Raw genomic sequence first — 24417 nt, forward strand, 5'->3', positions numbered from 1 at the left:
TGACAGATGCAACTGTCTTTTGGGCTGCATAGGTCAACAGCAAGCTAGACTATTAATGGTTGGGAGCTCACTCTGACCCAGTCTGGCTTCGAACTCATGTCCTCTTGGTTAGTAGTCATTTAATGCAGCTGTGCCACAAAGCTTGGTGGGATCCAAAACACATCAATCCTGGCTCAAAATCCCACCCATCGACACCTCCTTGCATTTAAAAAAAACACGTCCACTCTCCGTTTACACAATACCTTCGATTTTTATTTCCGTTATTAGCACAATGACTTCATACTCTGGAGTAAAAAGGGGGAAGTTGGGAGCATATTTGGGGGGGGGGGGGAGGAATGTAAGCAAAGCAGGAGCTACGTTCCATTGTTTACGAAAGAAAATCCCCACCGAACACAAAATATTTCGAGATTTGATTAAAGGAACATTGAAAAAAGAAACAACTCACACACATGGCAAACTCAGAACTTTAAGGAGGCGATAGGGATCGATCCCATTTGCGTTGGGTAGGGTGGGATGTGGGTCAGCTACTTCGCCCCACCAGATAAGAGGAGCATTAGGGCACTGACTGGCACCTGGCTCTTGGAAAACAATTGCCCCTTGAGTGTAGAATCTGCTGAAATTTTGGGCACCTTGGATCTATACCAGTGGTTCCCAACCTGTGGTCCGTGGACCACCAGTGGTCTACAAGAACTAAAATATGGTCCGCGGTCTCACTTGCAATGGGAGCGACTGGTCTTGCGAAACCCTCCTACAGCGCTGAGGCTTATTAAATACTAGCCATCCCCTGCCATGCGTTGCTGTGGCCCAGTCTGTGCAGATGTGTTTTGTGTGTGTATATGTGTGTTTGTGTATATATATATATGTGGTTTTGCACATGTGTTGTAATGCATTTTTGTATTTTGTGTCTCCCTTGCTGTGTTTTTCAGTGTTTTTTTGTGAGTGATGGTCACTTGTTGGCCTGATAGGTGTATTGTGTCCAAATTTGGTGTCAATTTGTCCCGTGGTTTTTGAGTTATGTTAATCCCACAAATGAACATTATTGTGGCACGTCTGGCTAGGAGTCAGCTGCATTAAGATCACTACTAACCAAAAAGTCATGAGTTCGAAGCTAGCCCGGGTCGGAGTGAGCTTCCAACCAATTTGTGTAGCTTGCTGTCGACCTTTGCAGCCCAAAAGACAGTTTAATCTGTCAAGTAGGAAATTTAGGTACCGTCGAAGGCTTTCATGGCCGGAATCACTGGGTTGTAGGTTTTTTCGGGCTATATGGCCATGGTCTAGACCAGTGGTTCTCAACCTGGGGTGCCCAGATGTTTTTGGCCTTCGCAACTCCCAGAAATCCTAACAGCTGGTAAACTGGCTGGGATTTCTGGGAGTTGTAGGCCAAAAACATCTGGGGACCCCAGGTTGAGAACCACTGGTCTAGAGGCATTCTCTCCTGACGTTTCGCCTGCATCTATGGCAAGCATTCTCAGAGGTAGTGAGGATGCTTGCCATAGATGCAGGCGAAATGTCAGTAGAGAATGCCTCTATACCATGGCCTTATAGCCCAAAAAAACCCAGAACAACCCAATTTACGTACCGCTTATGCGGGGAGGCTAATTTACGAGGCCATAAAAATCTCCAGCAAGCATGCAAAGAATGAGGAAGTACTTCATCAGTATCCCAAATGGACGGTGAAGCAACAGCTCCCCTGGTGGCCAGAATAACCTCATGAAAAAGCTGGAATGTATAATAGCCTCTGTGTGTCTGTCTATATATGTTGTGTGTCTATGACATTGAATGTTTGCCATGTATATGTACACTGTAATCCGCCCTAAGAAGGGCAAAATATACATAATGTAAATAAATAGATGGTTTTCTGTGAGCAAGCAGATGGCAACGACTGGATGGCATATGTTCTGCATCGGGAACTAGAGCTGATGTGGTCTATCCAATGCAGTTTTCCGAATCAGCACTCCAAATAACCAAACCGAACCTATTAAATATACTCCTATCTTGCGGAGGCTGGATGGCCATCTGTCGGGAGTGCTTTGACTGGGTGATCCAGCATGGCAGGGGGTTGGACAGGATGGCCCTTGAGGTCTCTTCCAACTCTAGGATTCTGAAGTTGACCAAAAATTGATTCATAAACCTTTTGGTACTAATGTTGGAGAGTGAGTGGTCCCTGGTCAAAGTGGTGCCAGGTCAAAAAAAGGTTGGGAACCACTGATCTATACAATCCACTAACCTGAAAGTTGGCACACAGATGCCAACAGGAGCCTAAGGGCACCAGGCACTAGATAGTGGCAGTCACAAACCAGTTGTGGGCAGTGAAACTGCTGAGCCCATCTGGCAGGGGCAATATGGTTGTCTCCTGAAGGGCATTTCCATCCCTTCCACTGCCAGATTTAGATGTGAGGAGACCCAGTTAGAACAACAACTGCATAATTTTCCATTGAGTTTCCCCAAGTGGGGAATAGTATGATTTCCCATGAACTTCGAATCACTTTCCTCTGGAACCACTTAAAAAATATATAATTTAGACTTCACATAGAAGACATTGCAATTTTCCCAGTTTTCCCACGATCCTTGGTCATTTTACTGAGTGGACACTAGTCATGTGCATTCGGGGTAAATCTTGATCCGTTTCGTGTCCCGGCTTTCGGTCAGGTCCCCAATCCATATTGACTGAGCTTCCCGAAATCGGGAGGTCAGATATTGGTTTTCTGTTTTCGGATTCCGAAATATCCATTTTCTTTTGGCCCATTTTTTGGAGGAGGGAATTCACTCGTAGGTCCAAAATGCCTGGGCCTATGTGTCCGGGCCTTGCAGGGCCTGCAACCAAGCACCGAGTGAGGAGAGCTCGAAATGGGATGAGACTAAATGGGAAGGCTGCTCCTGGAGCGGAATTAAAATCGATACGAAAGACAGACAGGAGCGGGTACCGGCTCCAAACTTGCTTTTCGGATCAATTGCCACACATAGGCTCAAAGTGCCGGGGTGCCTGCAACTGAGCGCCAAGTAAGGAGCGCTCCTTAGTTGGCACTTGGCTGCAGGTCCTGCCAGACCCCCGACGCTTTGGGCCTACGTGTGGCAATTGATCTGAAAAGCAGGCTTGGAGCCAGTAACCACTCTTGTCTGTCTTTCGTATCGTGCCGGGGTGCCGGCTGCTGAGTGCCAAGTAAGGAGCGCTCCTTACTTGGCACTCGGCTGCAGGTCCTGCCAGACCTCCGGCGCTTTGGGCCTACGTGTGGCAATAGATCCGAAAAGCAGGCTTAGAGCCGGTAACCACTCCTGTCTGTCTTTCGTATCATGTTGGGGTGCCTGCTGCTGAGCACCAAGGAAGGAGCGCTCCTTACCGGGACTCGGCTGCAGGTCCTGCCAGACCCTGGGCGCTTTGGGCCTACGTGTGGCAATTGATACAAAAAGCAGGTTTGGAGCCGGTACCCACTCCTGTCTGTCTTTCGTATTGTGCCAGGGTGCCTGCAGCTGAGCGCCAAGTATGGAACGCTCCTTACTTGGCACTCGGCTGCAGGTCCTGCCAGACCCCCGGCGCTTCGAGCCTACGTGTGGCAATTGATCCGAAAAGCAGGCTTGGAGCCGGTACCCACTCCTGTCTGTCTTTTGTGTCTTTATTTTTGCTCCAGGAGGGGCCTTCCCATTTTGTGCCATCCGAATGTACGGAACGAAACGGGAACACGAATGAAACTGATGAGACAAATTTCAGGCCCATGACTAGTAGCCACAGATGGGAATAGTTAGCCTCTTTATTCAGCCAATCAAGCCAGTTTAGCAATCCTCTTTCCTTGGCCACTTTCTGGCATATGCTGAAATGCATTCCTTTCTAACTCAAATACGTCTTTAATCAAAAATGTGTTTTACTCAAAAATACTCTCGTTATAGTTCCTGTTTGCCCTTTTTTTTTTTTGGTCCATTTGACAACAAAAATAAACAAAGAATAAGTTAACACTAAACAGTCAAATATTATATTTAATATACATATATTTATAATATATATGTACACACAGTTAGCACGGTCTGAGCATCAGGGGGTTTTTTGGGGAAAGGGGAGAATTGGAAATGGACAAAAGGAGGGGAAGAAAAAGGAAAGCAGGCTGGAAAGTAAAAAAGAATGAGTGCCTTCACTGGATTCTTGTTCACATTGGGTCCAGCTCCTGCCCCTTACTTACAGGCCAGTGTTTCTGGGCTTCATTGGGAATTTTGAAGTTTTTTTGGGGGGGGGGGGGCATCTAAATGTTTGAAAAGGAGAGATGTGACCCCCATTCTCTGCCCTTTTCTTTCTCTCTGCACCTCTTTCCCATCAAGGTACAATTTGTTCCAAAGGTTTAGAGAAAATACTGTAATGGCCACAACTTTCCATCTCCCGAAATGAGCCCTATTAAATATACTCTCGTCTTGTGGAGAGTGGGTGGCCATCTGTCAGGAGTGCTTTGACTGGATGTTCCTGCATGGCAGGGGGTTGGACTGGATGCTCCTTGGGGTCTCTTCCAACTTGAGTCTAAGGGCTAAACCCACGGCAATCATTTCACCAGTGTATCGTGGAAAAGTGCACCACCTGAATAAAATGCATACGCTCTGCTGCCTTAGGCCACAACTGGACTCCATAACCCATCATCCTGTCTTGCTCGGTGGACAAAAGCCCACTCTTAACAAGCGTGAGAAGCCCACCAGCAGGTAAAGGGAAGGTAGGAGCAATTTCCCATTTGTATGAGGGTTGAATGAAAAGTAATGCCCCCACCTTCGTAACTCCTCAACAGATGGCAGTACTGGTATGTGGCAGGTACTGGCTTGTTCAGTAGACTCTCCTCTACAGTTCCATTTTGGCAGGAAGCCTTAGCATTGAATGGTTGTGTTGTTAAAGTAAAAAGTAATGCTTCCACCTTCGTAACTCCTCAACAGATGGCAGTACTGGTATGTGGCAGGTACTGGCTTGTTCAGTAGACTCTCCTCTACAGTTCCATTTTGGCAGGAAACATTAGCATTGAATGGTTGTGTTGTTAAAGTAAAAAGTAATGCCCCCACCTTCGTAACTCCTCAACAGATGGCAGTACTGGTATGTGGCAGGTACTGGCTTGTTCAGTAGACTCTCCTCTACAGTTCCATTTTGGCAGGAAACATTAGCATTGAATGGTTGTGTTGTTAAAGTAAAAAGTAATGCTTCCACCTTCGTAACTCCTCAACAGATGGCAGTACTGGTATGTGGCAGGTACGCAGACGGTCGGTCAATGCAACTTAAGCAACGTGCAGTCATTGAATTCTTGACAGCAGAAGGTGTCACCGCAAAGGAGATTCATCAGAGAATGCAAATTGTTTATGGTGATTGTGTTGATGTGAGTACTGTGAGTCGTTTAAAGATGTTGAGGTGAAACCTTCTGCTGTCAAGAATGCAATGACTGCACATTTCTTAAGTCTGTGCAGGGTTCCATACTTTGCACTTCAACAACACCATCGTTCAATGCTAAGGCTTCCCGCCAAAATGGAACTGTAGAGGAGAGTCTACTGAACAAGCCAGTACCTGCCGCATACCAGTACTGCCATCTGTTGATGAGTTATGAAGGTGGAGGCATTCCTTTTCATTCAACCCTCGTATTCCTCAACAACTGCTACAAAACTGGAGCCTTTGCACACTGGAGATCTCGTTCCGCTGCCATCTTGTCCAAACCTGGGACTGGCAGATTGGGTACTTTGGAATTGTCAGCCAGAGCATTCCTCTAGTATTTCCCCAAAGTACACATCCCAGGATTCCCGCGGACATAGTTGTGGCAGTTAAAGCAGAATCATAGTACTATGGCAGAGCAGTGTGGAAGAGTCCCAGGACAAGCATCATTGGGGGGGGGGGGGGGGGTTGTGATGTGGATATAGTTATTTGAAAATGCATCCTATGGTGTGCCAGAGGAGGTGAACCGAATCGTCAGAGATTCATACAGACAAGAGAGTTCCGGAGCTGTTCAGCAGTGGAACTCTCTGCCCCAGGGTGTGGTGGAGGCTCCTTCTTTGGAGGCTTTGAAGCAGAGGCTGGATGGCCATCTGTCAGGAGTGCTTTGAATGTGATTTTCCTGCTTCTTGGGCAGAATGGGGTTGGACTAGATGCCCCAACTGTATGATTCTACTTCCAGGGCATGGCACGCAGTGTACGTATGTATGAAAGAAAAAGGGACGCAACTTTAACCTTGACCCACTTCGCCCCCTTCCTTTTAGAAAGTGCCCCAGAGCTGACATGGGGGAGTAGAAGATGAGGGGCACTGGGAACAGAAGGCACCTCCCTAGCCGCCCCTTGCCTCCTGCGGCATTCCTCTTCTACTTCCGAGCTGTTTCTCTGTTCGGAATCTGAGCCTTTCTTTGGCACTATTTTTACCCGGTGCCAATTAGCTATTTGCAGTGACATCAGCACCAGCCGTTCAGCTGTAAACATCAGGAAAAGGGTGAAAAATACTTGATTTAAGGCTGCTGGATACAGAGCTCGGTTTTCTCGGCCCAGGCGTGGTCTCATTTGGTGAAACTTTGGGGCCGCCCCTTGTTGGTCTGCCTTTGGAGAATACAAAAAGCTGGCAGGCTTGTATCTAGATATATAAAAAGACCCCCTTCCCCTATTTGAACCACTCTGGCACTTGCTCATAACTAATGCAATCTGGGGAGAGGGTCCCAGTTGGATGTCCTCCGGCTGTTAATGGCACCGTATTCTTCCCTAACGGAGCAACCTTGATGCTCAGCACATCATTCTCCAAATTGTAGTACACAATTCCCTCACTTATCGCTGGTGTTATGTCACGAAAAGTGAAAATCCGCAAAGTAGGGACATTATATTTATTTTAATATTTATACATTACTAGCCGTCCCCTGCCATGCATTGTAGTGGCCCAGTCTGTGTATATGTGTTTTGTGTGTATATATATGTGTGTTTGTGTATATGTATGTGGTTTTGCGCATGCATTGTAATGTATTTTTTTATTTTTTGGCTTTTAAAGTCTCTTCTGCTATGATTTTTAGTGTTTTTAGTGGCCTGATAGGTGTCCAAATTTGGTGTCAATTCGTCCAGTGGTTTTTGAGTTATGTTAATCCCACAAACGAACATTACATTTTTACTTATATAGATTTTAGTAGTTGTACACTATTTAAAGTCTTTATAAACCCTCCCCACACACTTATACACTACATAATCCTACCTGCTGCCCGGGTTATTAGAGAAAGTGGGTAATGGGGGTTCTGTATGCCAAGTTTGGTCATTGGATGACGGTTGCATTGTTTTCAGGAAATGAGTGAAGGTACTTGAAGTCCCATCATCCATGGTCCATCCTCCTACAAACTGCAGCAGGATGTAGAGTGGGTCATGGAGACTCTGTGTGCCAAGTTTGGTCTTAATCAGTCATTGGATGAGGGCCGCAGTGGTTTCAGTACTGCAAGTCCCATCATGGATGGTCCACCCTCCTCCAAACTGCAGCAGGATGTAGAGTGGTTCATGCAGGATGTAGAGTTGGTTATGCAGCAGGATGTAGAGTGGGTGCCAAGTTTGGTCTTAATCAGTCATTGGATGAGGGCTGCAGTGGTTTCAGTACTGCAAGTCCCATCATCCATGAACTGCATCAGGATGTAGAGTGGGCCATGAGTACTCTGTGTGCCAAGTTTGGGCCTGGTCTGTGATTTTGTAGGGGCTACAATGTTCTGTGGGAAGTGAATTGGGTGAAGGTACTGCAAATCCCATCATTCATGGCCCATCCTGCCCTAAACTACATCAGGTTTAAAGTGGGCCATTGGGCCTCTGTGTGCCAAGTTTGGTCCTGATCCGCCATTGGTGTGGGCCACAGTGCTCTAAGGAAGTGAGTTAAACAACTACAAGTCCCATCATCCATAGACCATCCTCCCTCAAACTGCACCAGAATGTAGAGTGGGTCTTTGGGGGGGGGGGGTTGTGTGCCAGGTTTGGTCTTGTTCTGTCATTGTTGGGCTCCGGCTTTATCCGCAGAGGCAACCTCTCCATACAGACAAACGCTCCATATTGAAAAACCGTGAAACAGCAAGTCCGCGAAAAGTGAACCGCGAAGTAGCGAAGGGCCACTGTACAGTAGATTTAGGAGTCTTAAGCCCTTGTCCTCCTTTACCCGCAACCGTCCTAGTAGATGAAGAGCTGCAAGGGCACATGGTGTGTTTGCGTGTCATCCTTTACAGTCTGGCAGGCCTGCCCTAATTCTGATCAGAGTCACAAGTGGTGCTAAGTGGCAGACTGGTTGGACTGCAAATGTTTGTGTCCAGGCCTTTGCAGACTAGGTTGACCTTCTGGCAAAGCGACGGCTTTAATGGACTTGACAGTCTGCTTTTAAATCGGCGACTGTTTGAATGTTTTTATATTACTTTTTATTTAAATTGTATATATATACTTTTGATTGTGGGCACCATGGTGTGCTGGTTGTTAGCCACCCTGAGTCCCTCTGCGGAGGTCAAGATAGGACGGGATACAAATGTCTAAAATAAATAATAAGATGGTCCAAGGAGGAAAAGGCCTAATTCCCATTGGGTAACTCCTGGCAGAAAGGGAATAGAGTTTGACCCATTTGACCAAGCAGGACTCCTATCTGGGCGCTGCCCCAGCTCTTTGCAGGGTTTCCTCTGCCTTGCCCAGCTCGCTCCAGCCCCTTCTGTCAGCTCTGGGGATTTTGGAAAGGCAGTGAAGTTGCACCGACAGGCACCAAGGAAGCTGGCATCCAGAGAGCTAGGACAAGTGGGTTGAGACCCTGCAACCCCAGAGCAAAGCTGCCCCTTGGCTCAGGAAGGAAAACGGGCAGAGAAAGGAGCACGTGTCTGTGTATGTGTCTTCGAGGCAGTAAAGAAAGGAAAGGAGGGAGTTCAGGGACCGGAAGGAAGGGTGGTTGACCAGATGCCTTGTTAGAAAACACACAGTTCTCACCCAGCTGCGGATCACCACGCCACACAGAGAACACGAGACACAACGGGGCCGCAGAGGGAAGGTCTCACGCGCACGGCGTTTGATCAGGAGGGGCTACCTGGCTAAACAAACCGAGATTCACAGCACAGATTTTCAGCGTTAATTAAATAACCAAAATATATTAAAACAGGAAAAAATCCTTTTTTTGCAGTCCAACGCAACTGAAGTGAGTTCCACCATTCAACGTATTCAAACTAGAAGCTCCCTCCCCTCTACTCCCCCCCCCCCCCCTCCCCTATACTCACTGCCTTAAAATAGGTAGGTTAGTTGAAGGATATCTGGAGCGGAAAGGAAAAGCACATCCGCTGGATTCCACCCAGTCATATTTTCCCCACACTTGGTAAGACTGGGCATTATGAGCCAGTGCTATCTATGCCACCTTATGTTGACGACTGGCTTGGAGGCAAAGAAGAATACCCTGAAACCCATCACCTTCAGAATCCCTTTGCGTACATTTCGAAGGCCCCCATTTGGGTGGGATGGAGGGGTTGGCAGCTGCGGCAGCTCTTTTTGCTTGGAAATGGATCAGATGAGCTCTAGCCTCACCAAAGCACCCAGGGTTCTTGAAACTGACATCTTTATGCTCTCCAAAAGTGATGGTTTTCATGACTACAGAACCAGCGGCATTGCCAAAATTGTGCACAGGTTGGCCGCTGGTCCCTGCAATCAGACATCAGCTTGTAAACCCAGCACTGCCAAAATCAAGTTGGGTTGAGAATGGAGAAAGGGCATTCCCACCCAGTGTATTGAGCAAGGCTGCCAGCTGAGCCGAGCCTCACCTTTCCCCAGCAAAAAGCCGGGAAGGGGTCAAGAGCTGTGCCAAGGTGGGCAACCCCTCTGAAAAGCCCACGGTGGCAGAAGGAAAGGTCCTTCTCTCAAGGATCAGGAAGGGGCGAAGGAGGCACTAAAAGGGAGGCGACGGAATGACAACCAACACTGAGGAAAGGCACAAAGTCGACGGTGGGTATGGTAAAGGTGGGCAACTAGTGGGCCGGCGGAATCAACAGCCACTCAAGGTGCCCACTGATCTCTGTAGACCTTGAAAGGGAAGGAGGAGACCCCCAAATCCGATGGCTACTTAGACCAACTTTTCCTTCCTAATCTATTACTCTGACCTTTATCCAATACTGTCTCCTTGCCCTAACTTTCTCTGCCCTTTGTTTTCTTAGTAGTCACCCCAGTCTTGCTCAAGAGGAATTACCTGCCCCTTTTTTCCTTGCATCTCCAAACCATTCTGATTCCAGAAGCGTGAAAGAGGCTTGCCAATGGATCTCATTGTGCCAACATACCCATTCCCAACTGCTCCTGTGCCACTTTGAGGGGTCAGCAAACAGCCACGCTGCTGGGTGGGAAAGACGAGATAGCAGGTGAGGCCTTAGCGGTTGCTGCAAAGCCCCCAAGGTGGGCTGTCCAAGAGGTAGCCATCATGGGCTGCTGGGAATCTGGACAGCAAAGTCTCAAAGCAATATGGCACTCGCAGCAAGAGAAAGGCTGTTCTCTGTCTCTGCTCCACAACTCAGCACACCATGGCATTCCCAGGATACCCCTTCCCCATTTCAACCAGAATCCCTCTCAATGAGAACAAAGTGCATTTCCCCTTTCTACCCCCTCCCCACCCTTTGTGCTCCATTGCAACTGCCTCTCAAAGGTTCAGTCCATTAAGCTGCCCCACCTATCATCTCATGAGGTGAGACCCTAATGCTGCCCCATCTAAAGGGATATGAGTTTTGATGCTTCCCACTGTCTCTGGACCCCTCCCCATTCTCATCTCCTTGTCTCCTACATCCTCATCTCTTACCAAACATCTCTTACTATGATTTAGGTTGGATTTAAGGGGTCTTTCCCTTCCCTTTGGTGCCAGGGTGGGCTGGAGCGGCTGCCGAGGGGGGCAAAGGGGGAGATCCACAATTGCATAGCACTTCCAAGCAAGCCCCCTTTTCTCCTTTTCTCAACAGGGATCAGACTCTTCCCCAATGGGGGAACCTTCTGAATCCATTCAAGGTGGGAAACTGAAGGGGAAGGAGGGAAAGGTAGGGGGTTTTGCAGGGCTGGGGTGAAGATTTTGTTAGTGGCTACCGCTGCTGCCAACCCCACAAACCACCCCACCTCACCCTCCCAATCCGAAAAAAGGAGGAGGAGGATGTGGTCAGAGGAGGAGAGGAGGTACAGCTGCGACTGCCCAAACTCGGGGGGAGCAGAAGGGGCAGGGGTGGTCCTTCCTCGTCTTCCTCCTCCCTCCTTCCGGCCTACTTTAAGCTTTCTTGGGTGGGGGAGCCAGCTTGATGATCTCTTCCTCAGACGGCTGCCGGATGATGTCTGTGTCATGGGAAAGAAAGAGGCAAGGGAATGTCAGAATGGCTTCAGTGGATCACACCAACGGGTTTCTCCCCAGATTGGGCTCACACAACATCCTTTTTTTTTGGACCCATATAATAATAATAATAATAATAATAATAATAATAATAATAATAATAATAATCTGGGACTTCTGAATTCAGACAGAGTTCTGGAGTACACTTCCCAAGTGTCTAGGAATGTGTGATGTATTTATTATTATTATTATTATTATTATTATTATTATTATAAACACAATAAGGTGAGTCCACAGCAGACACACACTCTGCTGGCTGTTGCATTGGATCACGCGTCAGACACTTCCCAAGTGTCTAGGACTGTGTAATGTATTACTATTATTATTATTATTATTATTAGTAGTAGTAGTATTAGTATTAGTATTATTATTAGAAACACAACAAGATGAGTCCACAGCAGACACTCTGCTGGCTGTTGAATTGGATCATACGTCGGACACTTCCCTCTACGGAGGTAGAGAAGATTGGGATATAAAAGTTTTAAATAAAATAATAAATTTAAATAAATCGTGTTAAAAAACAAAGTATGGATTGTCGATGTCGCAATCCCAGGTGACATCAGGATTGAACAGAAACAACTGGAAAAGCTGGCACAATATGAAGATTTAAAGATCGAACTGCAAAGACTGGCACAAGCCAATCAAAGTGGTCCCAGTGGTGATCGGCACACTGGGTGCAGTGCCTCAAGACCTTGGCCTGCACTTAAATACAATCGGCGCTGACAAAATTACCATCTGCCAGCTGCAGAAGGCCACCTTACTGGGATCTGCACACATTATTCGCCGATACATCACACAGTCCTAGACACTTATTTATTTAAATTTATTATTTATTTAAAACTTTTATATCCCGATCTTTTCTACCTCCGTAGAGGGAATCAGACTAGCTGGGAAGTGTCCGATGTGTGATCCAATACAACAACCAGCAGTGTGTCTGCTGTGGACTCATTTTGTTGTGTTTCTAATAATAATAATAATAATAATAATAATAATAATAATAATAATAATAATAATAATAATAAATACATCACACAGTCCTAGACACTTGGGAAGTGTCTGATGTGTGATCCAATACAACAGCCAGCAGAGTGTCTGCTGTGGACTCATCTCGTTGTGTTTCTAATAATAATAATGATAATGATAATGATAATAATAATACAATAACAAAATATAATACTAGCTTGGGTACCCAGTAGTGCCCGGGTTGGTGAACTACAACTATAAATCAAGGTCACTTCCTCTGAAGCCTGGTCATGGGGGTTCTGTGTGCCAAATGTGGTCCAGGTCCAGAGTCATAGTGCTCTGTCTTGAAGCAGGGTGAACTAAAACTTCGAACCTGTTGAGTCAGACCTCCAAACCCCTCCAGTATTTTCAGTTGCTGATAATTCCTCTTTGCTGTGTGCCATAGCAAAGGCTAGAAAAAGGTTAAGAGAGAGGCAGTGGGCGGGGTCATACAAATTACACACCAATGGAGAGAGAGAAAGGAACCCTGGGATGTTTGTGGTGGAGGAAATACTAATGTAAGATAAATAGTCCCTGAATGAAAGCCTTCAGTTGGGTGGAGGGCAGTATTTAGTTGGTGGGGGACACTGGTGGGGATCTGGAACTGTTTTGGGGGAAGATGGTATCACGGAACCCACATTGCCCGTCCTCCCAAGTAAGGGCCCAGCCCAACCTCTGACCTTTGTATTTCTTGGCGCTGGGGATTCGGGTGAGCTTGGTGTCTATTTCGTCTTCCTCGGAGATCTTCAGCACTTGGGTCCGGTATTCCACCACCATGGTGAGCAAGTCCGGGCGGCGGGAGATCTCAAAGATGTGCTCAATGTAGGAAAGATTGTCTGGATGGGGAGAGAGCAAGGAGAGTATCAGGGGCTGCCCCAGGCAGCGGACGGACAGACAGACGGAAGGAAGGAAGCCAGGCAGCCAGCCAAGCATACCTTCTCCAAAGGGCAAAAGGCCTTGCTATTGTGATGGATTAAAAGGTAACTTATGTTACGTGATGAGGTCTTTGTTTTGAAACATAAAATAAACCACTTTGGCTTGATTTCTATGAAGTCAGTCTCATCTATCATCTATCTTCTATCTATCTATCTATCTATCTATCTATCTATCTATCTATCTATCTATATCATCTATCTACCAATCGTCTTATCTCTACCCTGTCTCTACCTACCTACCTACCTACCTACCTACCTACCTACCTACCTATCATCTTATATCTCCCCCATCTTGATCCATTCATCTATCTATCTGTCTGTCTGTCTATCTATGTCTAATATTTGCCCTATCTATCTATTGTCTTATATCTCCCATATCTATCTATCTATCTATCTATCTATTTCCTCTATCTATTTCCTCTATCTATCTATCTATCTATCTGTCTGTCTGTCTGTCTGTCTGTCCGTCCGTCCGTCCATCCATCCATCCATCCATCCATCGATCATCTCCCCTGTCTCCATCTATATTATCTATCTTATCTATCTATTGTTTTATCTATCTATCATCTAACTATCTACTGATCGTCTTATCCTTAACTCTCTATCTGTCTGTCTGTCTGTCTGTCTATCTATCTATCTATCTATCTATCTATCTAATATTTGCCCTATCTGTCTGTCTTATATCTCCCATTTCCATCTATCTATCTATCTATCTATCTATCTATCTATCTATCTATCTATCTATCTATCTATCTATCTAATATTTGCCCTATCTGTCTGTCTGTCTTATATCTCCCATTTCCTTCCATCTATCTATCTATCTATCTATCTATCTATCTATCTATCTATCTATCTATCTATCTAATATTTGCCCTATCTGTCTGTCTGTCTTATATCTCCCATTTCCTTCCATCTATCTATCTATCTATCTATCTATCTATCTATCTATCTATCTATCTATCTAATATTTGCCCTATCTATCTGTCTGTCTTATATCTCCAATTTCCATCCATCCATCCATCCATCCATCCATCCATCCATCCATCCATCTATCTATCTATCTATCTATCTATCTATCTATCTATCTGTTGATCATCTCCCCTGTCTCCATCCATCTATCTATATTATCTATCTTATCTATCTATTGTTTTATCTAGCTATCTATCATCTAACTACTGATCGTCTTATCCCTACCTCTCTATCTATCTATCTATTGTCTTATATCTCCCCATCTTGGTCCGTCCGTCCACCCATCCATCTATCTATTGATCATCTCCCCTGTCTCCATCCATCTATCTATATTATCTATCTTATCTATTGTTTTATCTATCTATCGATCTATCTATCATCTAATTATCGACCAATTGTCTTATTCCCCTCTATCTATCTATCTATCTATCTATCTATCTATCTATCTATCATCTTATATCTCCCCCATCTTCATCCATCCATCATCTTACATCTCCCATTTCTGTCTGTCTGTCTTATATCTTCCCTATTTCTATCTGTATCTCTCTCTCTCCAGCTATCTATCTATTGTCTTATATCTCCTGTCTCCATCCACCCATCTGTCTATATTATCTATATTATCTATCTATTGTCTTATCTATCTATCTATCTATCTATCTATCATCTATCAATCATCTTACATCTCCTCGTCTTCATCCATTCATCATCTTACATCTCCCATTTCCATCTGTCTGTCTGCCTTTCTTATATCTCCCCCCCTCTCTCCCTATCAATCATTTATCATGTTATATTTCCCCCATCTCTATCTATCTGCCTGTCTGTCTGTGTATCCTACCTATCTACCTATTTACCTATCTATCTATCTATCTATCTATCTATCTATCTATCTATCTATTGTCTTATCTCTCCCCTGTCTCTATCTATCTATCTCTCTATCTAATCTATCTATTGTCTTATCTTTCTATCTCTATGTATCTATCTATCTATCATCTAACTATCTACTGATCATCTTATCTCCCTCCCTCCCTCCCTCCCTCCCTCTCTCTCTCTCTCTCTTGTTTTATATCTCCCCCATTTCCACCTATCTATATTATCTATCTTATCTATTGTCTTATATCTTATCTTATCTTATCTATCTATCTATCTATCTATCTATCTATCTATCTATTGATTGTCTTATATCTCCCCTTCCATCTATCTATCTTATCTATTGTCTTATCTTTCTATCTCTATCTATCTATCTATCTATCAATCAATCATCTAACTATCTACCGATCATCTTATCTCTCTCCTCTCTCTCTCTATTGTCTTAGATAGATATATCTCCCCCATTTCCATCTATCTATCTATCTATCTATCTATTGTCTTATCTCTCCCCTATCTATCTGTCTATCTGTCTATCTATCTATCTATCTATCTATCTATCATTTTATCTCTCTCCCCCCCCCCCCCACTTTTCCTTTCTTTCCTTCCATCCATCCATCCATCCATCCATCCATCCATCCATCCATCCATTCAATGTAGTCTCACTTTCTGGTGTTTTTGTTTGTTTTACTCTGTAATGGTTTCTAGCAAACCCATTACTGAAGAAAAGCTGGGGTATGGTTTAATATGAATAAATAAAAGCTATGGATCTGGTGGGTTTTGTGTAAGCAAGCAAAACATCTAGGCTGCCAGATTTGAGAAAGGACTTGGCACCGTCCCTGGGAATGCAACAGTCCTACTGAGATGCCTTTGAAATGGCCCTTTCCCCTTAGACGGAACTCAAACAGGTAACCAAATCAGTCACGGAGGAGGTGAAGATGCATACATCACCCGTTCTTTGTGTATGTGAGTGTGTGTGCTTCTTCCTGTGGGTGTTGCTGTTCCCACAAAGTGTGACTGATGACTGTGAGCCCCTCATGTGCCTGCTGTTGTGTGGGCGGACGGTGCCGTTGTGAGTGTCGTGATGCTGCCAACGCGTGGGTGGCCGGGCTGCTGGTGCAGAGGTGTGGATGTGCCGGCGTGCGTGTGCGATGCGTGTGCGAGATGGAGAGGGGCCGTCACCGGCAGCAGGTGGCTCTGCCTTGAGAAAACAACGCCTTTCCCACCATAATAACACATGACACACTACTCCCCATCTAGATCCGTCCCTTGAGAAGACCCTGGATGGGGCGCAGATGCGGAGATCTGGGTGCGAATGTGCGCGTGGGAAGGCGAGGACAGACTCAGCCCAAGCATGGGAAGGAGGTGAAAGCTGGGCTCAGTCTGGAAAGTGAGAAGCATTAAGAAGCTAAACTCACAGGCTGAGTCAACAGCGTGATGCAGCAGCTCAAAAAGCTAATACGATTTTAGGATATGTCAGGAGCAACTTGAGAAACTGCAAGTTGCTTCTGGTATGAGAGAATTGGCTGTCTGCAAGGACGTCGCTCAGGGATGATGTTTGGCCAGGCTTCTCTCATGTCCCCGCATGGGGAGATGGAGCTGACAGATGGAGCTCAACCCATTCTCCCCAGAGTCCTGTCAGCACAAGGGCCGAACCCACTGTGCCACCGGAGACTCCACATGACAGCCATGTTTAAATATCGGAAAGGATGTCCCGTTGAGAATGCGGCTCTGCAAAGACATTGAGAACTGGATTCCACCAAAACATTTGGAAGAACTTCCTCATGATAAGTGCTGTTCAACATTGGAACATGCTGCTGCCTCAGAATCTGGTGGTGTCTCCTTCTCAGAGGCTGGATGGCCATCTGTCGGGAGGGCTTTGATGGTGTCTTCCTGCCTGGCAGAAAGAAGTTGGACTTGGATGGCTTTTGGGATCACGCCCAACTCTAGAATTCTGTTATGGTAATCATAATAATGATAATAATAATAATTAGAAATAATAATGATTTTAATGGTGATGGAGTCTCATTCTCTGGAGGTTTTTGAGCAGAGGCTGGATGGCCATCTGTCGAGAGGGCTTTGAGTGTGACCTCCTGCCTGACAAAAGGGGGTTGGACTGAGTGGCCTTTGGGGTCTCTTCCAACTCTAGGATTCTATGAAGATAAAGATAATGATAATGATAATAATAATAATAATTTATAATAATTATGATGATGGTGATTGTTTCATTCTCTGGAGGGTTTTGAGGAGAGGCTGGATAGCCATCTGTCAGGAGGGTTTTGATTGTGTCCTCCTCCCTGGCAGAAGGGAGTTAGGCTGGGTGGCCTTTGGGATCCCTTCCAACTCAATGATGATGATGATGATGATGAATAATGATGATGGTGGTGGTGGCGATTGAGTTTCATTCTCTGGAGGCTTTTCAGCAGTGAAACCTTCCAAATTGTCCAGAACTGGACACAGAATTATTCCAGGAGAGTTCTAAACAAAGCGGACTACAGTGGTAGCAGTCACTGTAGGCCCTGCAAGTGTTTGTAATTCCTGACAGCCATAGAATCATAGAATTGGAAGAGACCTCGTGGGCCATCCAGTCCAACCCCATTCTGCCAAGAAGCAGGAAAATTGCATTCAAAGCACCCCTGACAGATGGCCATCCAGCCTCTGTTTAAAAGCCTCCAAAGAAGGAGCTTCCACCACACTCCAGGGCAGAGAGTTCCACTGCTGAACAGCTCTCCCAGTCAAGAAGTTCTTCCTCATGTTCAGATGGAACCTCCTTTCCTGTAGTTTGAAGCCATTGTTCCATTGCGTTCTAGTCTCCAGGGCAGCAGAAAACAAGCTTGCTCCCTCCTCCCTGTGGCTTCCTCTCACATATTTATATATGGCTATCATATCTCCTCTCAGCCTTCCATCTGAACATGAGGAAGAACTTCCTGACTGTGAGAGCTGTTCAGCAGTGGAACTCTCTGCCCCGGAGTGTGGTGGAGGCTCCTTCTTTAGAAACTTTTAAACAGAGGCTGGATGGCCATCTGTCAGGGGTGCTTTGAATGCAATATTCCTGCTCTTGGCAGGGGGTTGGACTGGATGGCCCATGAGGTCTCTTCCAACTCTTTGATTCTATGATTCTGCCAACCTAGCAGTTCGAAAACATGCAAATGGGAGAAGATCAATAAGTACCGCTCTGGCAGGAAGTTAACAGCGCTCCATGCAGTCATGCCGGCCACATGACCTTGGAGGTGTCTATGGACAACGCCGGCTCTTCAGCTTAGAAAGGGAGATGAGCACCAACTCCTAGAGTCGAGCATTACTGGACTTAATGTCAGGGGGAAAACTTTAGAGTTGGAAGAGACCCCAAAGGCAATCTTTTAAACAGAGGCTGGATGTCCATCTGTCAGGGGTGATTTGAATGCAATATTCCTGCTCTTGGCAGGGGGTTGGACTGGATGGCCCAACTCTTTCAACTCTTTGATTCTATGATTCTATTATTATCTTCTGCAGGCTAAACATGCCCAGCTCGTTAAGCCACTCCTCATAGGGCTTGTTCTCCAGACCCTTGATCCTTTGAATCACCCTCCTCTTGGACACATTCCAGCTTAGAACCAACATCTCCCTTCAATTTCGCTGCCCAGAATTGGACACAGCCTCTACCACACTCTGGGGCAGAGAATTCCACTGCTGAACGGTTCTCACAGTCATAGAATCATAGAATCAAAGAGTTGGAAGAGACCTCATGGGCCATCCAGTCCAACCCCATTCTGCCAAGAAGCAGGAATATTGCATTCAAAGCACCCCTGACAGATGGCCATCCAGCCTCTGTTTAAAAGCCTCCAAAGAAGGAGCCTTTACCACACTCCGAGGTAGAGAGTTCCACTGCTGAACAGCTCTCCCAGTCAGGAAGTTCTTCCTCATGTTCAGGTGGGATCTCCTTTCTTTCCTGTAGTTTGAAGCCATTGATCCATTGCGTCCTAGTCTCCAGGGCAGCAGAAAACAAGCTTGCTCCCTCCTTCCTATGACTTCCCCTCACCTCTTCATCCATGGCCCTCCTCATCTCTCCTCTCCACCTTCCGAACATGAAGGTGCGTCCTAGTCTCCAGGGCAGCAGAACACAAGCTTGTTTCCTCCTCCCTATGACTTCCACTCACATATTTATACCTGGCCATCATGTCTCACTTTCAGAGACATGCGGCTGAAGAGGAAAAGGAATTAAGTCCAAAACACCTGGAGGGCCCAAGTTTGCCTGGTCTGGACACTATTCTCTTATGGATGCAGCCTCCGCAATGTAGATCACAACATCCACATTTTCTTGCCTCAAGAGCTCCTCGTCACGGCACTCTGGAAACTTTAGCCGGCTGCCTTATATTCACTCCGCTCCCATTCTTCCCTCATCTTGCTCAAAAACTTGGGGAGATATGAGGAGGAGGATGTGGCAAGCGGGCTGGGAAGGCATCTGAATCCAGAGCCAAAATGCCACCGGCCGTGCCTGTTTGCTGATTCACCGGCCCTCCCTTGAGCCCTTCCATCCGTTCCCCTTGTCTGGAGCCGTCACAGCCAAAGCAGGATGACTGCTCTCCTCGCTCCCTGGCCTGCCAGCTCTGAGTCACTCGCCTTGGTTCGGCTGAGATCTCACCTTCCTTCCTTAGGAAGGAAGCAGCAAAGGCGGGGAGTTTGGAAGGGGGGGGGTGTTTATTAGGGATGTGATATCGATGTACAAAATGTTTCAAAATTCATTACACACTGCCAAACATTAGGGGGCGCATTTAGTTTCTCTAGTGCAGGGGTCCTGTTCACCATCTTAATTAATGACTTAGATGAAGGGTTAGAAGGCAGGATCATCAAGTTTGCAGACGACACCAAATTGGGAGGGAGAGCCAATACTCCAGAGGACAGGAGCAGGATGCAAAACGATCTTGACAGATTAAAGAGATGAATGGCCAAAACTAACACAATGAAGTTCAACAGGGACAAATGCAAGATACTCCACTTTGGCAGGAAAAACGAAATGCAAAGATACAGAATGGGGGACAATGCCTGGCTCGAGAGCAGGACGTGTGAAAAAGATCTTGGAGTCCTTGTGGACAACAAGTTAAACATGAGCCAACAATGTGATGTGGTGGCAAAAAAAGCCAATGGGATTTTGGCCTGCATCAAGAGGAGCATAGTGTCTAGATCTAGGGAAGTCATGCTACCCATGCTCTATTCCGCTTTGGTTAAACCACACCTGGAATATTGTGTCCAATTCTGGGCACCACAATTCAAGAGAGATATTGACAAGCTGGAATGTGTCCAGAGGAGGGCGACTAAAATGATCAGGGGTCTGGAGAACAAGCCCTATGAGGAGCAGCTTAAGGAGCTGGGCATGTTTAGCCTGAAGAAGAGAAGGCTGAGAGGAGATATGATAGCCATGTATAAATATGTGAGGGGAAGCCACAGGGAGGAGGGAGCAAGCTTATTTTCTGCTTCCTTGGAGACTAGGACGCAGAACAATGGCTTCAAACTACAAGAGAGGAGATTGAACACGAGGAAGAAGTTCCTGACTGTGAGAGCCGTTCAGCAGTGGAACTCTCTGCCCTGGAGTGTGGTGGAGGCTTCTTCTTTGGAAGCTTTTAAACAGAGGCTGGATGGCCATCTGTCAGTGGTGATTTGAATGCAATATTCCTGCTTCTTGGCAGGGGGTTGGACTGGATGGCCCATGAGGTCTCTTCCAACTCTTTGATTCTATGATTCTAGGGGTCCTCAAACTACAGCCCGTGGGCCACATGCGGCCCACCAAGAACATTTATCCGGCCCACCAGGTGTGAAGAAGGGCGAGTCCCTGACCTCTCCAAGATGTGCTGGGTGTTGTAGCTCAGTCTGAGCCTGAGCTTTCTGAGCCTGAGTTTCCATAGGACAAGGAGGAGGATGGGTTACGGATTTCTGAACGTGTTCCGGTTATTGAGGCAGGTAGTGTTGATTCTGAAGAAGAGATGGCATTTCTGTTCCTCAGAGAAAGGAGTGTGGCTTTAGATAAAGATAGTGAAAGGTGGAGGTTCCTTCTGAGAGCTCAAGGCCTCTTGGTTCCCAGGGTGACCAGGCCCAGCAGGGCCAGGATAATGAGCTATCCACTGCTTGAATATCAAGCAAAAAAGTGGGTGCTGGAAATAATACTGTATGAAAGCTGACTGGCACAACCTGGGGATCACAACCAGACACAGTGAAGACATCTGCCCTTGGACTTTGCTACTCTGCTATTTATTTGTCATGTCAGGGCAACCAGTCAATTATATTACATTTCTAACAGAACAAAGCAAACAAACAGACAAAATACAAAATTTGTGAGTTTGGTAGTTGATTAAATGTCCTTTGACCAGTATCTGGCCACTTGGAGTGCTTCTGGTGTTGCCGCAAGGAGGTCCTCCCTTGTGCATGTGGCAGGGCTCAGGTTGCATTGCAGGAGGTGGTCAGTGGTTTGCTCCTCTCCACACTCGCATGTCGAGGATTCCACTTTGTGGCCCCATTTCTGAAGGTTGGCTCTGCATCTCGTGGTGCCAGAGCGCAGTCTGTTCAGCGCCTTCCAAGTCGCCCAGTTTTCTGTGTGCCCAGAGGAGATTCTCTCATTTGGTATCAGCCATTGGTTGAGGTTCTGGGTTTGAGCCTGCCACTTTTGGACTCTTGCTTGCTGAAGTGTTCCATCAAGTGTCTCTGTAGATCTTAGAAAGCTATTTCTAGATTTAAGTCATTGACGTGCTGGCTGATACCCAGACAGGGGATGAGCTGGAGATGTCTCTGCCTTGGACCTTCCACAATTGGCTGCTACTTCCCGGTGGATGCCAGGTGGTGCAATACCAGCTAAGCAGTGTAATTTCTCCAGTGGTGTAGGGCGCAGACACCCCGTGATAATGCGGCATGTCTCATTAAGGGCCACATCCACTGTTTTAGTGTGGTGAGATGTGTTCCACACTGGGCATGCATACTCAGCAGCAGAGTAGCACAGCGCAAGGGCAGATGTCTTCACTGTATCTGGTTATGATCCCCAGGTTGTGCCAGTCAACTTTCGTATGCTACTCTGCTGCTGAGTACGCATTCATTGCTGGCTGCTACTTCCCGGCAGATGTCAGGTGGTATGATTCCACCTAAACAGTATAATTTCTCCAGTGGCATGGGACATAGACATCCTGTGATAATGTGGCATGTATCATTAAGAGCAACATCCACTGTTTTTGCATGGTGAGATATTTTCCACATTGGCAAGGCCAAAGCATTGACATATCTGGCCCATCCTCTGTGCGGATATCAGCCAGCAAGCCAATACCTTAAGTCAAGAAACAGCTTCCTATGATCTACAGAGATAGTCGCAGGAACACCTCAGCAAGCGAGAGTCCAAAAGTGGCAGGTTAAAATCTAGCACCTCACTCAATGACTGGGGCCAGATGAGAGACTCCCTCCTGGACATACAGAAGACTGGGTGACTTGGAAGACTCGGAACAGGCTGCATTCTGGCACTATGAGATGCAGAGCCAACCTTAAGGAATGGGGCTACAACGTGGAATCCACAACATGTGAGTGTGGAGAAGAGCAAACCACAGACCACCTATTACAATGTGGTCTGAGCCCTGCTACATGCAGGGCTCAGACCACAGAGGCACTCTGAGAGGCCAACTTGTGTTCAAAGGATATTTAGCATAATTCCAAATTCCTTTTTTAAACTTTGTGTTTTTAAATGCATTTTAACTGTACCCTCAACTCGCTACTGACAGGATAAATAAATAAGCTAAGAAGGGATCCCTCCTCACATTAACCAGAGGAACCATAGAGTGTGGGGTACACTCACTATTAGGCATGGGCAATTCATGGCCTAAAGTACTTACAAAACGAGGGGTAATGGTGCTTTAATTCTAAAGTGTTTCTAAAGTTCTGGTGGTGAAAATTTCAGAAACCTAACAAAACTTTCAAATTTTCATTAGAAATGGCAGTTCCTAATTGGGTCCGTCATAAAAATCGCCAATAACGAAATCTTAATGAAATTTTGAAAGTTTTGTTTGAGTTCTGAAATTATTACTACCAAAACTTTAGCAACACTTTAGAAGCAAAGCACCAGCTTTAGCAACACTTTAAAAGCAAAGCACCAACGTTGGCAACACTTTAGAAGCAAAGCACCAACTTTAGCAAAACATTAGAAGCAAAACACCAGCTTTAGCAACACTTTAAAAGCAAAGCACCAACATTGGCAACACTTTAGAAGCAAAGCACCAGCTTTAGCAACACTTTAGAAGCAAAGCACCAGCTTTAGCAACACTTTAAAAGCAAAGCACCAACGTTGGCAACACTTTAGAAGCAAAGCACCAACTTTAGCAAAACGTTAGAAGCAAAGCACCAACTTTAGCAACACTTTAGAAGCAAAACACCAGCTTTAGCAACCCTTTAAAAGCAAAGCACCAACTTTAGCAACACTTTAGAAGCAAAGCACCAATGTTGGCAACACTTTAGAAGCAAAGCACCAGCTTAAGCAACACTTTAGAAGCAAAGCACCAGCTTACTAGTCATGAGGTCTTCCAGGGGAAATTATAGCCATGGTTCTAAAGTACTTACAAAACTAGGGGGCACTGGTGCCTTGCTTCTAAAGTGTTGCTAAAGTTGGTGCTTTGCTTCTAAAGTGTTGCTAAAGTTGGCGCTTTGCTTCTAAAGTGTTGCTAAAGTTGGTGCTTTGCTTCTAAAGTGTTGCTAAAGTTGGTGCTTTGCTTCTAAAGTGTTGCTAAAGCTGGTGCTTTGCTTCCAAAGTCCTTACTAGTCATGAGATCTTCCAGGGGAAATTATAGCCACTGGGCAATCCATGGTTCTAAAGTACTTACAAAACTAGAGGGCACTGGTGCTTTGCTTCTAAAGTGTTGCTAAAGTTGGTTCTTTGCTTCTAAAGTATTGCTAAAGGGGGCCCAAGGACACCCGCCAGCATCTCTCCGTTGCCCACCTTTGTCCAGTTTCTTGTGCTTCTCGAGAAAGCTGAACCAGTCCTTGCTGGTGGCGATTTTGTCGTGGGTCTCGCTTGGGATGTCCTCCTTGCAGGCTGACTTCAGCTGGTCCAGGTCTTCGTTGGTGATGTTCTCTGCAAGTTCCTCCAGCAGGCTGCTGTACTCGGCCATCTCTGCCAGAGGGAGGAAAGAATAGGAGACGGTCAGAGACGACAGATGGTTACGGATCATAGAATAATCACAGAAGTTGGAGGAGACCACACAGGCCATCTAGTCCAACCCCATGCCAGGCAGGAAAAGAACCGGGCTGTGGCGCAGCTTGTTAGTAGCCAGCTACATTAAAACACAACTGAAAGAGATCATGAGTTCGAAGCCAACCAAGGCTGGAGTAAGCTCCCGGCC

The 24417-nt window shown here is 46.1% G+C and overlaps 1 protein-coding gene across 1 annotated transcript in view; it reads right to left on the bottom strand.

Moving 5' to 3' along the window:
- Positions 1–230: 230 nt before the first annotated feature.
- The window catches only part of PEA15 (proliferation and apoptosis adaptor protein 15), a 76837-nt gene continuing 52650 nt past the window's right edge, over positions 231–24417 (bottom strand). The window contains exons 2-4 of the mRNA XM_060758132.2: positions 24015–24188; positions 12992–13147; positions 231–11254 (exon numbers count right to left, since the gene is read on the bottom strand). Of these exons, the coding sequence (XP_060614115.2) occupies positions 11190–11254; positions 12992–13147; positions 24015–24186 (393 nt within the window). The 5' untranslated portion in view covers positions 24187–24188 and the 3' untranslated portion in view covers positions 231–11189. The remainder of the gene's footprint in view (positions 11255–12991; positions 13148–24014; positions 24189–24417) is intronic.

The sequence above is a fragment of the Anolis sagrei genome, chromosome 12, assembly GCF_037176765.1.
Source record: "Anolis sagrei isolate rAnoSag1 chromosome 12, rAnoSag1.mat, whole genome shotgun sequence".
Classification (NCBI taxonomy): Eukaryota; Metazoa; Chordata; class Lepidosauria; order Squamata; family Dactyloidae; genus Anolis; species Anolis sagrei.